Source organism: Pomacea canaliculata, linkage group LG14 (genome assembly GCF_003073045.1).
Source record: "Pomacea canaliculata isolate SZHN2017 linkage group LG14, ASM307304v1, whole genome shotgun sequence".
NCBI lineage: Eukaryota > Metazoa > Mollusca > Gastropoda > Architaenioglossa > Ampullariidae > Pomacea > Pomacea canaliculata.
In genome coordinates this window covers 13,875,960-13,897,015 of record NC_037603.1, presented here as the reverse complement: position 1 = coordinate 13,897,015, position 21,056 = coordinate 13,875,960, and the positions used below count along the sequence as shown (strand labels likewise).

Sequence of the window (21,056 nt, the reverse complement as noted above, 5' to 3'; positions counted from 1 at the left end):
AGGTTAAGTAATTAATAGTACACATCTACACTTAAGAAATTATGATGCATAGAGTCTTATAAATCTAACATATGTCTGGAATGGAGACACGAGTCCATAGACCGGTAACTAACTTTGAATTACAACAACGAACAACGAAGTCACACCAAAGGAGGAGCGAGGGCAACCCGCAACGCTTTCCTCATGCTGAGAAAGGGATCGAGGTACCCTTCCAGAGGACACATGTTCACCGGCCGCAAATTTCCATCAGCACCGACCCATAAAGAAAAAGCTCTCTGAGGACGGCTCCCTCTATCAAGCTCTGAAAAGATCCCAGCACATTCATAACTCTACAACCTACAACCTACATCAGCATCGGCGGACAGAAGGAGACGAAAGCGGCTCATGCCCACACACACACCCGGAATGAAAGTGACTGAGGTGTGAGTGGATGAGCAAGTGTGTATATAAAGGATATAACTTGTGCAAAAAAGACAATTCTCAATTTTCACACCAGCTTACTGGTAGTGCCATCACATAATGTGCACACGCCCTTTATTATATGACGTTATAGTGCCACTTGCAATTCCCTTTTCTCCTACGAGCGCGCGTCTCTATGGATATATGGTTAACACTATATGCGTTTGAGAGGAGAGCGTCCTACTTGGGAAGGTATGCCCACACACCCATGACCACATATAGAGGAGAATTGTATAAAACTTTGGTCCAACCCAATGTTGTAGAAATAATGACATATTGCACTGCGAGGCGCGAGAGACGGAGAGAGTTTGTATTAGATTCATGTCCAAATCATTTAGAAATTCTTCCTCTAACCACACAGTGACTTGTCTCACAACGCAGACATTGAATCACCGCCTATGGCCACACAACGGTGAACTATGAAAGATAATCGCCAAACTCATATTATAAGGACACTATTAGAGTTGGCTGTGTGATAGTACTTGTGTGTCTTTTGTTTCTATTTCTTTGACGCGTATGTTTGACTGTATGCTTTTTTTGTCTGAGTTCATTGTCAAGACGCTGGTGTTTTGTCGTGCCTGGGCTTTGCCCCACATATGTCTTTCTATGGCGTATGCTACTAATAATTTATGAAAGTTTACTCAACAATATTCATCACTTTTCATCCTGCTTGCATTCATAGTGCTGGTCCAACTTTTGTAAAATATATTAGCCAACTGCTGTATACGGTATTATTTACACCTTCTAATCATCAATATTGAATTATTAGAGGCAGATGTTTGGCAGAAAAACGAGCGAGCACGAGGCAGAACGAAATAAAGTGAGAGAGAAAGGAGCTCGGAAATTGATGTTAAAAAATATATGTTCTTATGTCTGCTGCACACACACTTTCTTCGTCACGAATCCCAAAATATGAGTACAGACTTACGTAACTCAGCTTTTGCATCAATGAATTGGTCAGGGAACTAGGGGACATGCGAAAAGGAGAGATGATGTGTTCAATTATTTTACGGAATGAAGTCTTATTCAATCTAATCCTGTTCAGGACACACATTTCGAAACATAAACAGGAAAAAATGATTGCGCGCAGACATTGGGGTCACGTCCTGCATAATTCCGCATCAATTTACTTCTCCTCCAGGGGGTAGCAATTCTATTTAATAATAACTTTGAATATTTCAATTAAGAAAAGTCTATAAAGATAATGGGAGGAAATTGATGTGATGCAGTGATAAAACTTAGAGAAAGCAGTTTTAGATTGCTAGTGTTTAATGGGACCAAGGATCACACACACACAAAAATTCCGGAGAGAGGTTATGTATATGTTAAACAAGATGAGAGAGAGAGTTAGTGTTTTGCTCAGAGCTGAGGAGTATTGAACCAGTTTGTTCTATATAGCAGTGCGAGAGTCAACTTTTCAACTTGCTGTTCATTATATTCAGAGTATAATAATATTCAAAGGGCAAGAAAGGAGATAAGATGAGACAAACATGGATCTAGTTAGACATATGGGCGTGGAGCACGAGGCACCGACAGAGAGCGGCGCGAGAGATACGCAGGAGTGACAGTGTTATATGGCGCTAGCAAAGACCCACGTAGAGCGACAAGACAGAGTATGACTATATAAAGATTTATCATTTCCTTAAATGGTCAGATTCGCTCGTACAAAGTATGTCGCGCGGTCATGGATGCAAAATATTACTCGGCGCATACTGTACGGGAGCGACGCACTTGAGCACTGAATTTCTCCGCAATAGGGCGTAAGAACAAGAGAAAAGGCGAGGATGTTGCGAATCGAGGTTGGAAGCTAAGACAGGTCTCACATCTAGAAAGAGAGAGAGAGAGCCGTCTAACGCTATATATATATATGAGGAAAAATATGGATAGAAGACATAAAATATAGAAAAGAAATTACACGTGCTAAGTCCTGAATTTAAAGATAAGTATATATGTAAGAAGAAGGTTTCTCTCTGTAGGAGACATTGAAAAGAATACCAAAGATGAATAATAAGTTTAGAGAAAAAAAGAATGAGGGTGTACTGGATTCGCTCCAGGCAGAAGTTGTGATAGCAGATGGGTAAGAGAAAGTAAGTAATTATTTCTGTTCACTGGAAAAAGTAATTATGTAAGTAAGCAAATTCGAAATTACAGAAGCAAAATGGGAAAGTTTAGAAAAACTGAAGAAAGTAAGAGCAACGAAGTGCGAGGAATTCTTTCCACTGTATGCCAGAGAGAGCTGTTCAGGACTTTAGCTTTACTAATATCCAAGAAGATATACCAAAATCTTACACAACTTGAACTCAATAAGTTGTGGAGATGGAAATATCACGGTGTTAAGCAGAAAGAAGTATCGAGCCAGGCAGAAAGAAAAATATGGGTAATGAGGGAAACCCAGGAGTGATGGACTGCTGGATTTTATTTAAGGTGCTTTTGGAACAACTTGGCCTTTCATTGTTAGATCTCTAAATGCAGGTTTAAGTAAGGGTGAATTATCCTCTACACAAAAAGAAGGTGTATCATATGCATTCCCAAAGTAGATAAACCTAGAGACCAAATTAAAAACTGGAGACCAATTAAGACTTTACTAAATGTGGTATATAAGAAAAAACAAATTGGCCTCAACATGCATTGCAAACAGATGAAAAAGTTTATATTCCCTAATTCAGAAGACCAATCTGTTTTGTCCGCGGGAGATACTTAGGGGATAATGTTAGGCTGATATACGATTTGATTGAACATTTGGAATAAAAATAAAGAACCTGTTTGTTGGTATGTCTTGATTTTGAAAAAAAAGCGTTCGATAGTATCAGGGAGGAGCTTTATGCTGAAAGTTTTAAATTTTTTTGAGTTTTTAGTTCACAGTTTTGTAAGTGGATAACACTTTCCTATACAAATATCAAGTCTAGTGGTCAGTTAATGGCACATTGTCTGAAATCGGTTCTATGTCAAATAGAAAGAGTGCCCGCAGGGGGGGACCCAATTTCGCCTCCTATAATATTCATCTTATTGTATAGAAATTCTAGCTATATGATTAAAAAAAATACAGGTACATAAAAGGTATAAAATCCAAAATAGCGAAACTAAAATTGTACAAATATGCAGATGACACAGAATTGACTTTAGAGGGGTGATAGACAGTCTCTTTTGAAGGAATCACATGAAATACATTAAAAACTGTTCGAAAAAATATCTGGTTTAGTTCTGAAACACCTGAACAAAAATCAAGTGCAATATGGCTGGGAAAGCAAAGCAAATTCAACAGCTAAGTATTTACCCCATTTACAGATGCAGTGGAACCAGGAGAAGTTCAAGAAATTCTTGTATTTCGGTTTACTAATAATCTAAAAGCATGTTAAAAAATCTATGATTAGTAAGCTAGCCGAAATTAGAACATTGTACAAGATAGTTGCTGGAAAAGACAGTTAACTCCATTAGGAGAGTAGCAATACTCAGCTCCTTAATCTTGTCAAAGTTAACACACTTGTGGTTATTGCACGCCCAAAGCTCCATAATGCACCCCCCAGATAATATTGTAACAACATTCAAAAATCTCATATTTCAGTTTGTGGGTTGGCAAAAAAAAAAATAAAATTAGCAGAAAAGTGTCTATAAAAAAGTATAATAAGGGGGATTGTAACATACCTGATGTTAGAAACTTATATGAAATGCCTTAAAACTAAACAGTGGATTGCGGCACATAAAGAAACCCGTCATAGCTGGAAAATATTTATGTCCTCACATAAAATGTTAAATATACCTTAGACAAGACTTGGCCCCAGCAGTTGGCTCTTATTGTAACTGAAATAATAGTCTTCTGGACGGATTTTTAAAAGCGTATGAGATATTTGGAGAAAATGCGTTGTGTGAACATATTGAAGAGATTATAATCAGGCCTATTTCTTGTAACAATAAAATAAGATTGGGAATAAAACCATTTCTGGTATAGAAGTTGGGTAGACAAAGATATATTTAATAAAACTTGCTGGCATGAAAAGAGTGAAATTTCTATCATGTCAAGATGTTAAAAGGATATATGATGTAAACATTAATTTGTCTCTCTAATGGTTGCATAGAAAGCCATAAAGGACATATTATGCCATCAAGACAGAAGAATGCAACTGATCCATCACCGCTTGCCTATGATACAGAATAAAACTCTTAGTGTAATTCAATCTGTACAGAAAGGTGCAAGACTGTACGTTGATAACATGGTAGCTAAATACGACATGTGCCTAACTGTTGCTCAAAATGGGATACAAGACTAAATAGGAAATGATAGATGGGGCACATTTATCTTCAGGAAAGTAACCAACGATTAAGATATTAAATATAAAATTGGCTCCAAAATCAGAGCGCGAGAATATTGGGGACAAAAATAGCTTTATTAATAGGGTCTAGAATATGGATGAATTTTTGTAGCGAACTATTGTAGATGTGAAAAAGAAAACATTCAACATATTTTTTGGAAATGTAAAGGTGTTACAAGATTTCTGGCATAAACTTTCAAAATTATAGTGTCAAACGAAATGTGCGGATTATGACAAGGATGATATTAAGTGAAACACCTGGTTTTATTTGGATGCAGTAATAACTTTAAGACAATGATGATGACTGGATTTAATCTTACTACTTGCTAAATTATACATATACTCTTGCAGATTCAAAAAACCACACCTCAGTTGAAACCATTCATTCAGAACCTGCAATATAGATAAAAATTGAAATTTTAATGCACGCCTGGAAATGAAAGAAGAAAAAGTTGTACAACTTTGGCTACCTTATATGCAACTTGTTGACCAAAACTTAAGCAGTGACTAGACTTTATACATGTTGATATACACTACCTTATATGTCTTTTATATTGTTATATATGGTATAGTGCAATGGAGTGAATGGCTTAAACATAGAAATGCCATATGATTAATAGGTAAATGAAGAATAATGTTTGTATATTCAAAAATAAAAAATAAAATAATGTGCGAATAATAATAAGGAAAAAAATAAATGTTTATATGTTAAAAGAAGCTAGTTTAATTGTTAGATACTAGATAGTATATTGAAATTACTTTAAATCAGAGTCCTGCACAAAAATGTTGGGGCAAAAATGTCTGCACTATTTAAGTTTGTGATATTGTTATGTATGCTCGTTATAATTCAAGGAATATGATTTGGATGATTTTGTCATGTAATGCAATGTGTTAATGGAAAATAAATGTTATTAAAAAAAAAAAAAAAAAAAAAAAAAAAAAAAAAACAATCTATGCGAAATCAGTATTAAAAAGTTATGTACTTTTTAAAACATAGCTGTATACAGAAAATTATTGTCTTAAACATATGAAATGTACAATAAAGATAATAGAAACATAGTCTTCAGCATAATTCCATTTCTCTATTTTTGAGTATGTGAAATCAAGACAGCAATTAAGTGAATAACAGTTTCATGTCAATGCATTCCTATGTAAGCTGGAAAGGTGGGATGGGGTTAATAATAAAGGGATATGATAATGTCATAGCAAGTTAATGTTCTACAAGTCACAAAACAAGAGAACCTGGTGACCCTAGACTTAAGCTAGACAGACCATGACTGTCTTTTCTGTTCTCTTAGCAACATCACATACCTTTCCATCTAGTGGCAATTAAAGTTCAGGCAATTTATGTAAACATTTTAATTTTTCTTCATTGGCGGCAAAGGAGCGTTTGTGCATGACATATTACAAATGTAATTTTTAGCTAATCAAGATTCATTAGATGAATTGTGATGAAATTTAATTGTACTTTTTATATTAAGTTTTCTGGTCTCCAGGAGGAGACTTTCAAGACTTGTTTTCTTTGATGTGACCACACTTTCACTTCATTTTAGAAACAGAAGTCACTGCAAATGGACACTTGCAACAAATTCACATGTGTACTAAAACTGAAAAACAAAACCCCAGGCCACACCAAACGGGATAAACAATCATGTTGCACTGCTTGACCATTTGCAAATAAGTAACACTGGAATGAAAGGAAAAACTGTCTGACCCTGACAAATTTTTTGGCCCTAAAATCTCTATACACAGCAGCTGCATTTAGCAAGGGTCCTTTTACTAGCAATCATGTTGTGTTGAAAACCAATTCAGGTGGACCAAAATCACCTAGCATGGAAGGTGTCCATTGGTCAAAAAGTCCACATAGCAAGTTTTTTGTTGTTGTAAATATTATGTCCTACAGGATGTGAAACTAGCAGTAGAAAGGATTTAAATACATAACCCATATGCCATCATCAGTCATACAATAATATTACAAGCTATAAACTTAGGCTTCAGTATGAGCATGCACAATATGACATTGTTCTTATGCTAACTGCAGAGATGTTTCTTTATGTATGCTTTCAGGAACTGACAGCTTCAGAGGGCCAACAGGAACCAAATGACCAGTGATGTAGACAGCAGCTGACAATGCATTGTTGATTGACAGATTCATTGTGCCAGCCCTGCAGTCTGATTGTTGTCCCTCTTTTTGGTGAAGCCAGCATTATGATGAAACATGCCCTTTGATCATGTGAGTTCCTTTGGATTTGTTCACATTTTTTAAACCTGCCTGGTCTTCTAGACAATGGTCAAGGACATGCTTTTATGCAGTTTTAGTGGGCTGTGCATCATTAATCTTGAAAGTTTTCAAATTTCTTCTCACATAATAATAAAGAAACAGACAATTTATAGAGTGCATGATTATGCTCATGAAGGAGCATGCTCTCAGTTCTTGAGACTAGAATGAGACATGGATAGCATATGAAAGATGAAAGGAAAACAACAATACTGATAACTAAAAAAGACAAATGTAGAAGATGCAAAGAGGAATCAGGTAACAGTGGAGCTATTATCACATTTCAAAATTACAGTGTTTGTAACAATTTCAGCCATCAGATAAATTGATAAAACAGAGTTAAGGGACTGTGCATAGTGTGTATAGTGACCATTATGAGCAGAAGGTTGTCAAAATATAGATCCTTTCTTTTTTTGCCAAAGGCAACAAACACACCAGTACTTCTGTTCAACAGCTGTGCATCACCCACTTTCATTTATGAAAAGATTTTATTTTTAAAACACAAGTACTCTGTCTCAGTTTCTGAGTACTGGATATTGTCTGTTAGTATCGCTTCAGTAACAGCTGAATAATACCAGCTTAGTGTCGGTATGTAATTCCAATTTCCAGCTAATCTTTTTAAGCCGATATGACTAATCTTGAGATTTACATTTTGATGTGTCTTTTGTGACTAACTGTGACAGAATGACAGAATGAAAATTGATTTTGTAAAGCTAGAAAAACATCCCCTAGGACAGACCTGGGCAAACGCCGGCCCGCGGGCCGGATCCGGCCCGCCTCCTGTCTCTGACCGGCCCGCCCGCTGGCCGCCCACCAGTAAATATACTATATATACAGTATTGGATAAAACTGAGTTAACTATATTAGTCCGGCCCTCTAGAACCATCCCAGTTTCTCATCCGGCCCTCTAGAACCATTCCAGTTTCTCATCCGGCCCCTTGGGAAAATTAATTGCCCACCCCTGCCCTAGGACCATGGGACTAAAGACAAAATATTTTAATTATAAATTCAATCAGGGGAACAAATGTGAGGTCATTCATTGCTCCGTTTTATTCTATCTGGCTGCTTGTGGAGAGGAATCCAAATCAGATTTGGTAGAAGCATAAAAATTGTTAATTTTTTTAAACCTGAAGTGGATAGCACGTTTGTTCCATCCAGATGTTGTCAGTGAGCGCATGCACCTACTCACCTACACACGGCCTGCTGAAAAAAATCGTCTTTTATTAGTCACAGGGTCTGTGGCTGAGAGGACTTGAAGCCAGTCTTCTCAAGTCTTTCGTCTTTTTGATGTTTTGTAGACAGACAGAGGGGCTTGTAACTGATACTCCTGACTCAGGGTAGGCATGAAATCGGTTGTTTTATGGCAGAAGAATAGATTATAATCTGCTTGCGCGCGTGCGTGCGTGTGTGGAATATTTAGGTCCCCAGAGGCAGACAAAAATACCTTTGCAGATTTTCGACAATAGATGGACTATAGTCTATAGGATTTAGTTTCCGATCGTGAGGAAGGGTTGGTAAGGTTGCGGTAGAGGCATAGTCGCTACTGGTAGCGCCATCGTTCTACACTAACGGACTGTCGTCGTATGCAGTGTCTTTGGTGACGAACTGTCGTCGAGATTTAAGCGAGTGCACGCATTTGTGTTACCTGTGCATTTGTGTTACCTGTTCATGTCGTCAGCGTTCGTGTTAACACAGCGGACAGAAATCCCCTAAGGACATAGCTGTGCTCGGTAGCAGCAGCAGCATCCAGTAAGGAGGAGGGCATGAACGCTGGCTGCACCGATGCACCACCACCCCACCCTTACCCTCCTCCCTCTGCATCATCTTGGTTATTTGAAAGCCTGATCACCGCACATCACCAGGCCAGCCGCGAGTTACGTACAGCGCTGACTCATAACGCTGATCGGACGGCGAGCAGCAGACGGTCACCTGGCTCCGGGTCACAGTGACGTAGGTACACTGCAGCTGAGCACCTGACCTCATCCCGTGGGGCAGCTTCTAGACAGGGTGAGAAGAGGCACACGCAGTTTAATCTGCTTATGCCAAGACAGTGGCAAACTACGCTATCATTCAAAGGAAGAAGTTTTAAACAGGACTGGGTCATATTTAGCTGAATGTATGTGTTCTGTGGTAGCAATTTTGTTTTAATGTATGATATTTTTTTTGAATGAAATAGTCAGCTCACTTTAGTTTTGTATTATAACGCTTTTTTAAAATTTTGGACAGTTCTTTTGACACAGAACAATAATTTTAGGTCTTTTAGGTCTGAAGGAAGTTTGTATAATAACAATCATTATGATGGTGATGATGTAGTCATCAAAGGATGCCAGCAGTCCCTTAACTAATGGAAAGATAACCAGTCAGCTAGTTTTCAGCAACAGTACAGAGTACTGTGTTGATCAGGTTCTGGTGGTGAGCTATTGGTGACAGCTTGGCAAGGATTGTTTAGAAATATGACAGGAATGTCTCCTGTCTTACTCTGTAAGCCAGCTTGCGTGTGCAGCTTTCGCAGGAGGCAGACAGATCAATGTGCCAGCTGTTATTCATTTCTCCACCATCTTGAATGTATCTTTGAGATATTCCTGATTCATTTCACTTTACTTTAATTTTCTCCCCCATTCCTTCTCCGCCAAGTGCTGGCCAGTGCAGGGTGATCGGTTTACTGTTTCATCTCTGCATTTTGCATAAAATTTGATGTTGGATTGTTTATTGAAATCAAAGTGGAACTGGTAAGTTTCACAAGGGAGATTAAATGCTTCTTTTTCATGCGAGTAGAGTTTACTAGGCATTTGTAGAACCATCATGGCTGGACTATACACTAATCAGAGTCACTTTTTTTTTTACACTAATCAGAGTAACTGTTTCATAAGAAATACTTTTTTCACTAGTTTGTTTGAAGAAGATGGTATGATCACCATTTAAGTTTTGTAGCATATCTGCACACAGCTGCAAGTATTGTTGACTTACATCCTTTGTCAGCTGTGGTTTGTGTATTGTTTTAATACTTCTAGTTATGGAGAGCATACTAAGCTCAAAAACACATTATGAATATTATTTTTTTTGGGGTGGGGGGGGGGTCCTCTGTGTGTAACCATCTGTCCTGACATAACTTGAACAGGAAAGTGTCCAAAACATCATCGAATCAGAAATGTGTTGAGCAGATGGACTAAGTAATCAGATGCCTTTATTACATGAAACTCAAATATTTTTCCTTTTGTTTAAGAGAGATGTTGAGCTTTTTTTTGTTTGCTTTGTTTTTATCCTTTTTTTTTATTTTGATGTTTCTCTGTATGTCTTTCTCAGTGACAGTCTACTGTATGCCACAACATGGGTAACAGGCTGCCACAATCTCAGCCATACATCATCGACGAGGCTAGTTCTGATGATGAAATCAACTATGACACTGCACCAGAGACAGAAATGCAATCTTTTGAGGAGGACGAAGAAGAGGAGAATGATGTGGAAAATGCTCCAGAGAGAGAAGCCTCAACATATTTAACCAAAGAAAGCAGTCAGGTGGAACCAGAGGAAAATATGCAAAATTTATTGGTGGATGCGAATATGATGAGCAGACTGATTGGGCAAGTTGAAGAGCTTTTGTCACACTTGAGCAACCAGGACTACCAAGCTGCTCACTCGGCCGCCATGTTTCTTCAGTCGTGTGGCATTGGGGGTGGACGAGGTAATTTCTTATATTTTTTTCTAGCTAGCTTGTGTTTATTTGAATGCAGCATACCAAAAAATGTATCCAAGGCACACCATTTTCCAAAGATTATTTTATTACTGAATAAAACATTCAAGGTCAAAACAATTCAGTTCTGTGAATCCATCATATTGCAGATTCCTGTTTGGGTGTATGATCTCAGTGCTAACCACATTTCTTTGAGCAGGTGGAAATGTCTTATTTTATGCATTATCCCTTTCAATTCTGAATTGAGCAGAAAATGTTCACTGGTCAGGGGAAGCAACTAAGTATGTCTGCAAGGCTAAGATAAACCATAATAACAGGAAGTTCTTGAGTCCTCTTTTCTGCAAATCTTAGCAATTTTCTTCCCCTGCTCACACTTTGCTATACCACATTTTACTATTTCAGTCTCAAAGGTTCTTTATGCATTGGTTTTCTTCGTGAACAGATGAACAGAATGAGCCCAACAGAATCTTTCCAGCAGGTGTGGAAGTTTCTGCACCAACTCCATTGCAAGAACAATCAGATGGAACACAAGAAAATGTGAGAGAGACTCTGATTATCGGTGAACAACCTTCTGTTACTATCCAGGATGAATACAATGAAGAAGAGATCATACGCCAGCTGGAACAGGAAATCTTTTCTGACAAAACCAGCGATGAACACACTGACAAAGACTTTGTCAGACAAGTTTTTGTCAGACAGGAAGAATGTTCGAAGGTTCAGCAGGTCAGATCCTCAGCAAAGTCAGGAATTCCTACCTTTAAAAGAAGTCCATCTCCAAGCAGACACAGCTTACCTTCTCCATCACCTGCATTGTGTTTTGAGGCTGCTGCTGCTACTGAGACCAAAGAAAAAATGAATTTTCTTATATCTGACAAGTCTGAGAGTTCTTTATGGAGAGAAGACTCAAAATCTGAAAAAGACGAGGAGCTTGCATGGGAAGTGAACATTTCTGATGTTGCTGGTCATGTGAAAAACGTACAGAAAGAAACAAGTATGCTTATTGATTCAATTTATTCAAATATTTGTACAAAGGCACAGCAACATTTAAGTAGCGCCTTTGTAAACACCATTAGGAAAATTAGATCTGTGTTGATGAGTGCAAGGACATAAATGGGTATTCCAATAAATGCCATTAGACACTAGTTCTAATTTGGTGCACATGTGTTCAAGTATCTTCTCCTTCTTTATTTCACTCATTCACACACTTTCTCTTTTTCACTTGTTTACCCACCCACTATCTCTTATTCACTCACATTTTTCTTTACTCACTCTCTCTTTTTAATTCACACACTTCATTTCACTCTCTCACAGAGATTCAAAAATTAGCATTTTTCATTGCAGTACAGATTCAAACTTCACCTATTCCTAGCTCCTCTTCTTCATTGAGTGCATTATCTTCAACATCAACATCTTCAGAGGACAGTGGATCACAAGTGATACCGCTGATCTCTGCACAGTGTGCTTTTACAGAAGCAGTTTCTCAGAGGAAGGTCCTTGATTTGAGAAGATGGTATGCAATTGTTTTTCTCCTGTCTTTTTTTGTATTATTTTAACATTGCCTCATCACTTGCATTGTATAAATGTGTTTTGGTTAAAAAAGAAAGCTGAGTACTTTGCAATGGGTAATGATCACTTATTTGGAAGTGAAAAGGTGACCTTTGACATGGCTAACACAACTACAAGATTATTGCAAACTGCTGGGTTGCTAATTGGTCCTGAAAAGGTTGTAACTTTACCTACATGGTACAGCTCAAGGATCCCTATCAAAATAATTGCTAATGACTGTTGCATTCACATTTATTTTTATAGTTCTGAATATATATGGACCAGGTCAGATTTGATTATAGAAAAACACAGCTACAAATATTGCCATGCACACAAAGAGGTCATAGTTATGAAAATATATATATATCCTGACAATGGAAGAGGGTGTTCACCCAAACTTGTGAAAACAGTATCTCACCTTTACCCAATCATTAGAATACAAATTGAACCCCACTAATCTTTTAATGTTTGTATGTGATAGGCTGTGCATGTGCCGACCTCAGTACAAAGCATCCTGTGGCATCTCTTCAGTTGTGTCCTGCTGGAACTATTTATTTAGCAGACTTGGTCATGGCAGGTAAAAGCTTTTTAGTTTTAAGAATGTCTCATCCTTTGTCAGCATGCCAGTGTAGTAGTTTCATGTTAATAGTTTGCCTGTGCTTGCAGAGTAGAAGGGTGGCAGGGGGTGCACCTCAGCACCGACTGGAAGCATATTGCTGCCAGGCATTACTTGAAGCAGTCAGCCATCAGGTCCACTCTAAGAGCATCAACAGCCCGTGAAAGTACACAGGAAAAGCAGGTTGCTTTATCTCTATCACTGTGTGTAGCTTCACAGGCAGTCTTTCTAACTCTTCTCAATGCACAGCCAGTTCTTCATGATTTGTAGATGTACAGTCACTGTTTCATCTCTTATTCACTGCACCAAGATGCCCAGCAGATGGCATTGACTTTAGGATGGCTTCACACACAGTATTGCAGACAACTTTAAGCTTATCTCCAGTGTTATTGCAAGCATGGTATTTCCAGTCAGTGACAAAGTAACACAGGGTACAAAAATGTTATCAGGGATTCTTCCTCCTGTTGCACTGATACTTCACAGTCAGTTGTGGAGATGATCTAAAAGGTGCAGTTAACTTGAACAATTGTGAACTTTGTAATCTTTGTGTACTTTTGAAATTAGCTAGTAGTCTCAAAGATGGTGGCCTTGACACTTGCCTTCACCTTGCAAGGTGCCATGAGATTGAAAGATGCTAATGAAGAGATGTTTGTTAGAAATTTTGCATTACATGTAGATATATTTTCTTTGGAATCCCTCCATAGATGTGTGCATCACTGAATGGGAAGCAGACAGCTGTGTGGTTAGAGCGCTGGTGTCCGAACTGAGAGCGTGCTGGCTCAGTGCTCAGTTAGCGCAGAAAACTTTTCCCCAGTCAACCCAGCTTACGGGAATGGGTACCTGACTCCATAAAGTTGGGGGAGGTAGGGCAGCAAGGGAGATGAGATGGGCATCACCTCATGCATAGCTGGCCTTGAGAAAAGTAAGGTCTTTAACACCTCACCCCTTCCCCCCTCCATTATCTGAAAAGGTTAGGAGATGACCTTTAACTTACATCGCTGCATACTTTCTTGTTTTTCAACAGCTTGAATCCTATTACTCAAGAACAGGCTTTGGAGATCTTGGGATTTCAGCCACCATTTGCTCAAATTCGCTTTGGTCCTTTCACGGGAAATATGACTTTACTCAAGTAAGATAGCTTATTCTGGTTAAAATATATTTCTTATTGCATTCATGTGGTTTTGTCTAAAAATTTATGACCCTTGTTTCTGTATTTTTCTTCTGCTTTCACATCTTCATTGCATTTCCTCACAGCAAAATAATGTGAGAACTGACTGCATTAGAGTACATACAAAATTTTTAAAAGCATCATACTGCTAATTATCAGATTTCCAGGATCATTAATGCTCATTGACTGTGAAGCTTGAATATGGCCTTTACTTACAAAGAGTTGCAGAAAAATAATTAACTGTCTCTGCTGTTATTAAATAAGAGATGCTGCAGCTATGAGGCACCAAGGGGGGAAATTGTCTATAATCTGAGAAAAAATTATAGAAAATTCCCCTCTTGGCACTGCGTATGAAACCTTTTCTTGCACATAATTGAAAAACTGCAGTTAATTTTCTAAAGGAAACTCATATATCAATTACCATAAATTAATGAGTAAAATCTTTGTATAAGTGAATAACTTTTTTTGTTTACAGGTGGTTCAGACAACTGAATGAACACTTCAAAGTGAGAGGCCACTGCTACTATATGTACAAACCTCATGGAAGGAACAAGACATCTGGCTTGACCTCAGAAGGTGCACTGAGCAAGCTGAAACAAGGTCTCCAAGAATCAAATTCTGCATTCATCTACCATTGCCAGAATCATTATTTCTGCCCTATTGGCTATGAAGATGTGCCATTCAATTGTACCGAGGCTTACAGGTATGCTCATTGACAAACTACAAGAAAAAGAAATATTAAAAAATAGTGATTATTGTCTGTGTCTTGAGTAGTTATTTTGTCGTTAGTCTTATCAACTGATGAATATAGTCTATGATTAAGCTTCTTGTTGCTTTTCACTTCTGTGTGTGGCGTGGATGCATTTGTACTTATGTACATGTGGTCATGTTCATGACATAGTGGCATCCTCCCACAAAATGAGGTGGACACATGGATCCTAATTGGTGATACCAGTCGCTGTCACCCTTCAATCCATTGCAAGAGGCAAGTTTGTTTTCCTGCATACATTTTTTTAGGAAGATAAAAGTTCCTGCTAAGATAATGAATAATTTTAAATACTTGGCTAGTGTGAACATTTTCCATTCCTTCTCACATTGCAAGATTGTGTTCTTGGTATGCATGCATCTCATTGTGTGCACATGGACTAGTTTGAGAGTGCTTCTGTGCATGTGTTTATGTACATGTGCCATGATGGAAGAAATATTTTTATTATGTACAAGTATATATTTCATTTACTTTTTTTTCAAGTCAACAACTAAAGAACTCGGTAATTAAAAGTCCTATTACTACAGTAGTACCTGTGCAGAAAACTAGCTTTTACTAACCCTGGCATTAATCTTTTACCAGGTGGCAGGATATTTGCATCGATCTCAATTGTCAGAATCCAGAATATCTTGACATTCGTCGCACCTGGAAAGGCCTGCAAACACGCAACACTAGGAAAGTTGGAGGCAACCTGCACTGCATTCTTGCTTTCAAACGTGCAGCACCTTATGTCACTGCATCTGCCAAGCGGACTTTGATCCCTCGGTCCTCTAACCTCCAGTTCGCCGACCAGGGTCGTTGGCAGCTCCAACTATTCTGAGAATAAGACTAGGACTTCGGAATCATTCCTGAAGATGAGAACGTATTTTGAGACAGAATCGTGTGACAGCGAGGAAGACTTTGAGTCTGATGTTGGTGGGGAGCTTGGGTGAAAGTACTTTGATGTGATGGTTCTTGAAGAGAGTAAAAGTAGATGTCTTCTGCAGGTCAATATGAGCCATTTTTACACATGCACATTTCATCAGGAAGACAGTTTTAGTGAAGAGTTTAGTTCAAGAACTTTGAGGTTTTTTAAAAGAGTGCCTGGGGTTTAGTAGATGTAAGATTTCTGCTGTCAAGAAGATACAGTGAAGTCTTCAGTCATTTTCATGTAGTTTCATTTGTTTCACTTCATCTGACGCTGAGGAAATCACTTTTTTGGTAACATTACTTTCTGTTTCTTTTGTTGAAGATTTTTTTAATAAATGTTTGTTAGGGTTTCTAGTAAATGCTTTCCTCCCTATCTGAACCAGTTTTATTATTCGTGTACTGCAAATTGAACTCTTCCTATGTAGTTCACATCAATAAACCTGCACAGCTGCACTACAGCTCATTTGCCTCAACACCTCTGTGTTGATTGTTAAACTTTATCATTACAATGTCATTTAAAATATATATGCATATGTAGGTGTATATATGTCTATGTGGATATTGAATCCATGTTTGTATATTTATGCATAAATCTATGTGAAAAAATGTTTCTTTTTTGATTAAGCTAGGGTTTTGATGTATAAATATCAAGTTTTCAATTTTCTTAGGCATGATGTCTTACTAAAAGCTGATGTGAGGGACAGTAAAACGTTTTGTCAAATTTTATTGGGTATTATAATAAGTATTACGTGAAGGTTTAAGTAAGATAAGTTCATGTAACTTGACGAATCCATTATGTATTGACCTGCAAATCTTGCAGTTCCTACCCATTTAATCTTTTTTAAAGACCAGAGTTATTTATAACTTGAAAATGAATGTGAAAGACCTTTTTTTTTCAAATAGTGTACCCAATAAGTGATGGATGTTAATTAAATTAAGGGCACAAGACAAATAACGCATGAAATTTTCTTAAATGCTTACCTTAACCTTGCTTATATTAATAATGTTTATAATCTCATAAGCTTACACTTACCCATTTATCCCATCATCTTACATATCTTCCTTCCACTGTGATATAACTGAGAGATTTATCATGTACACTGACAACTACAGAAGTACAGAGGGGAGCAACTTCCTCATTAAGTTCTCTGATGACACTGCATTGTTAACTCTTTTGCAGACTTTAGGAGAATCAAAGAGGATTTTGTTGCTCCCAGTGTGATACACATTAAACCTGTTGAAATTGTTAACTCTTTCAAGTACCTGGAAACTATTTTTGATTGCCAGCTCAAATGGAATTTAAACACTTAATATATTGTTAAACGTGGCCAACAAAGAATGTACCTTTTTCGTAAGCTCAATAGTTTTTCAGTTAGTCAAGCAATCTTATGCCATTTCTACCAGTTGTTTATTGAGTCTTTTATCCTTTTCATTTGTCTGCTGGTTTTTCAATCTCTCTGTCCATGATATTGTCCACATCTGTTCTAATTGGTGTTGGACAGAGGGATTTAGCTTCTTTTTGTGATCAACAGTTAGGACAGCATCACACATTTTGTCTATACCTGAACATGTACTATCAAGAGAATTTGTATTATTAAGCTCATGTAAATGATATTCCATTCCAATATGCAAAAGTAACAGACACCTGAAATCATTTGGGCCACCTGCGGTCCAGCTGCTCAATGTCAGATGAAGTGTCAATGGTGTGTGTGTGATGTTGTAGATAAGCATATGATTATTCTTGATGCAAGTTGTTGTTTGTTTATACAGTCAAATCTCCCTACTATGCCACCCCTCTACTATGCCACTCTCGGTACTATGCCACTTTTGCTCGGTCCCGACTATAAATTCAATGTAAAAAAAAAAAAATTACTATGCCACCCCTACTCTCGCTACTATGCCACTTTTTTGTGACTGTTAAAAGACACAAGTTGTGAAATTCCGCGCAGAGCTTGACTATTATACTGTATGGCAGTGTGAGACATCGCAGTTAGTGGGCATGGAACATAGCACGCACACAGGGAGGGTGGAGGCTGGCAATGTGGGGGGGTGGTCCTGGCCGGGTGACACCACGTGACTGAGGGAAGGTGTGAGGGGGTCGACTAGCGACAGGATGCAGGTGCGCGATGTGGTTGGGAGGGTGAGGATGAAGAGGTGAGGGGAGAATGAGAGGAGACAGCTAGCGAAGCCCACGATTCTTGAGAGCTTTGGACCAGACCTGCAAAGCCTCCTGTCTTGACCGACCGCCCGCCAGTATATATACATCAGTATTGGGTAAAACTGAGTTAACTATATTAGTCCGGCCCTCTAAAACATCCCAATTTCTCATGCGGCCCTTGGGAAATTAATTGCCCACCCTGCTTTGGACTGACGGGTAACCTGAGCAAATAAAGCCGTTTTTACGAACCTCTCTACTATGCCACTCTCGCTACTATGCCACTTTTGCTCGGTCCGGTAGGTGGCATAGTAGGGAGATTTGACTGTAGTATATATATAAATTGCCTTCCTTTCACATGCTTATTACATCTTGCACTAACTTGTTCTATTTTACTTTTATTTTTAACTTACTGTAACCTAGAGCACCTTCCCATGTTCAAATTGCCCACTGGGACAATAAAGTTGATCATTGTCATTGTCATGGATGTAGTGTCTTATGTTTTAAAAACAGCTTGCATGACTTGCATTTTCTATTTGGAACATATTTCATGGGAAAATAGATTTAAGTTGCTTCCTGAAAATTTTTCTTTATGACTTAAATGCTGCATCATAACCATTTGTTAACAGTTAAAGGTTAGAATTAGACAGGATGAAAGTCAATAAAATTGCATCTTAATTAAACATGGTAAGAAACTTGAATGGTGGATTTACAGTTTCACTTCAAGTTGTTGCATAGCTAACCAGATTACAATTATATCATAGTGAAAGGATGCGGAGAAGTGTATCTTAAGGCTGTACACAAACAACCTCAGTTTAAAAGTTTTATTATACAGATACTGCTAAATGGGTTGGGTGTGTTATGGTACTAATAGATAATATTAAAAACAGCTGTTTAGCCTTTGTAATCAACAGGTATATAGAGGAACAGCTAGTCACTTTCCTAATTAAAAATACAGTGTAAGCATATTTATAGTTTAATCTTTTTTTTAATATCATCCGCATGTATATATCATTTTAAGTAATAAATTTTCATGTGTAGTCTTGCACTTCCTGATCTGTCAACAGAATGAATTGTCTGTATGGTCACCTCTTCATCAGATCTAATAGCCACTTCAATATTTTGCTCTCAACTTTAGTCAGGGTTAAAGAACACTGAAGAAGGTTAGGTAAGCTAAAGAACATTTTTCATCATTCTCTTTTTTCTTCTGATAAAAATATCTTAAACAATAACATAAAATCATCAACAGTCCACACATGAGTAATATAGTAAGAACAGACAATAGCCATCTGCCAAAAAGGTTTGCATCTTCTTTTCCTTTTCTGTAGTAATTTCTACACAATCTTCTCCAGCAACTTTAACATGGGACTTTTCAACATAGGATCTCCCAAAGACATGCAGATTATGTATGCAGTGCTTGACGAAGGCCATTCAAAGTAGCTTCCAGTTATGAGATGAATGGCACGGAAAATTGTGTCTTCTTACCAAACTGGTGATAGCTAACATAAGCTTTGGTTCCCAAACTTGCAGCATAGGCTTTATCCACTGTCATCAGATTTAAGGGGTCCCATTCAAGGGATACATGTGTATGCCCTACATCACTAACCCTGATGGACAAATTCTCCAAATGAATCAGCAGTTGTTGTCATGGTCATGGTGACATCATTTCCTTGCTGGCTTTATCCTTGCAACCAAAACTTCATCTTCAAGAACATCCCATAAAATCCCAGCAATGTGTGCAGGGTGGAACAGGTAGGCACAAACTCTCCTTATCCACATGGATGTACTTTAGCAAATACTTCTCGAATCAAACAGTTCTTTCAACCACAAGAGTCCACAGTCACAATGCAGAGGATTCCTTCCAATCAAAAATCCTCCTGAAATGAGCAACATTCACAGTTTAAAAAAGAAAATGTTATAAATAAAAATAAAGCTCCTTACCCTTGTGGCAGAGATGTGTCTGGATAAGAAGATGGAGCTCAACCCTCTCTTTATGCACATTTTACTCCATGCTAAGTACCATCACTGGTGCATTTGATGAGGAGAAAATGAAAAGAACATCTTTTACTGAATTCAGCATGGTCAAATGAAAAAAAAACTTTTGCAGACATGAGAAACTTAAGCGCTCTAAGCTGCTGCATTTAATAAGAATGTTTACCTGTAGTTAAAGCATAATGCTTACATGTCTGGGGCTCAAACCCTTTCCCAAGTATTTACAAAAGTGCAATTTTTTCATGTGATCAGGCCAAGTACAAAATACCATTGACACAGTCTGCGACATAAGCCCACAATCATGCACATAGAGGTAAAAACAATGAATCTGCATATGGAGTCATACTTTGAAGAGTGAATATCATATCTGAAAGGCATGCTTTTGTTACCATATTAGCTCTCTGACTTGCACTGCATCCATGTACATTTGTGGTGTCAGTAAATTTGTCCTTTATCTGTATATAGTGACCTCAATGTATATTCTAGGCAAAAGAACACAGGAATTATAGAAAATACTTTTCTTCATTTATGTTTCCTTCATTACATATACAGATAACAAGAAAAGTGATTCTCATTAAAAAATGTTACCAGTGTTAATGAATGAGACATTAGTCATAAAATAATGAAAATATGATGCGAATAAATTTCTAACTGTGGATACAAGTCAGTCTTCTGCTCCTCTGCCACTGCATTGATACTATTGTTTGACAGATCAAGCCATTCCATCATGGGCAGATTAACTGCACTGTTTCTAGATGATTGTTGGCAAGAGATAAATACTTCATGCTTGACATTTACTGAATGTTCCAGCAGGAATAAATGTCAAACTGTTTCTTGATAAATCAAGAATCTTAACTGCTGGAATGAGCTGAACAATTGTGCTGGAATAGAATCAATTCTATTATCTGCCAAAGACATGTAGACTACTTTCTGAAAACACTGAAAAACATGAGCATCAAGCATTGTTAGTTTGTTTCCTTGAAGAGAAACTTCAATTAGCTTCTGGAATGGTTCAAATGGGCAACCATTTGAAAATTTGTGATTTTCCAGTCTACTGATCATCATAGTGATGTTATTGTAGGAAAGATGTAATGTCTCAAGCTCTGTTAGATTTCTTACAGTAGACAATGAAAACTTCTGAAACTGATTGTGGCTAAGTTTCAAAACCTT

The 21,056-nt window shown here is 37.7% G+C and overlaps 1 protein-coding gene across 1 annotated transcript in view; it reads left to right on the top strand.

The window, feature by feature from the left end:
• LOC112554816 (basic immunoglobulin-like variable motif-containing protein) overlaps nt 1-15,650 on the top strand; it is a 38,741-nt gene extending 23,091 nt beyond the window's left edge. The window contains exons 2-10 of the mRNA XM_025222868.1: nt 6,834-6,999; nt 10,348-10,726; nt 11,178-11,726; nt 12,077-12,245; nt 12,762-12,857; nt 13,921-14,025; nt 14,540-14,767; nt 14,966-15,049; nt 15,413-15,650. Of these exons, the coding sequence (XP_025078653.1) occupies nt 10,372-10,726; nt 11,178-11,726; nt 12,077-12,245; nt 12,762-12,857; nt 13,921-14,025; nt 14,540-14,767; nt 14,966-15,049; nt 15,413-15,650 (1,824 nt within the window). The 5' untranslated portion in view covers nt 6,834-6,999; nt 10,348-10,371. The remainder of the gene's footprint in view (nt 1-6,833; nt 7,000-10,347; nt 10,727-11,177; nt 11,727-12,076; nt 12,246-12,761; nt 12,858-13,920; nt 14,026-14,539; nt 14,768-14,965; nt 15,050-15,412) is intronic.
• The last annotated feature ends 5,406 nt before the right edge of the window (nt 15,651-21,056 follow it).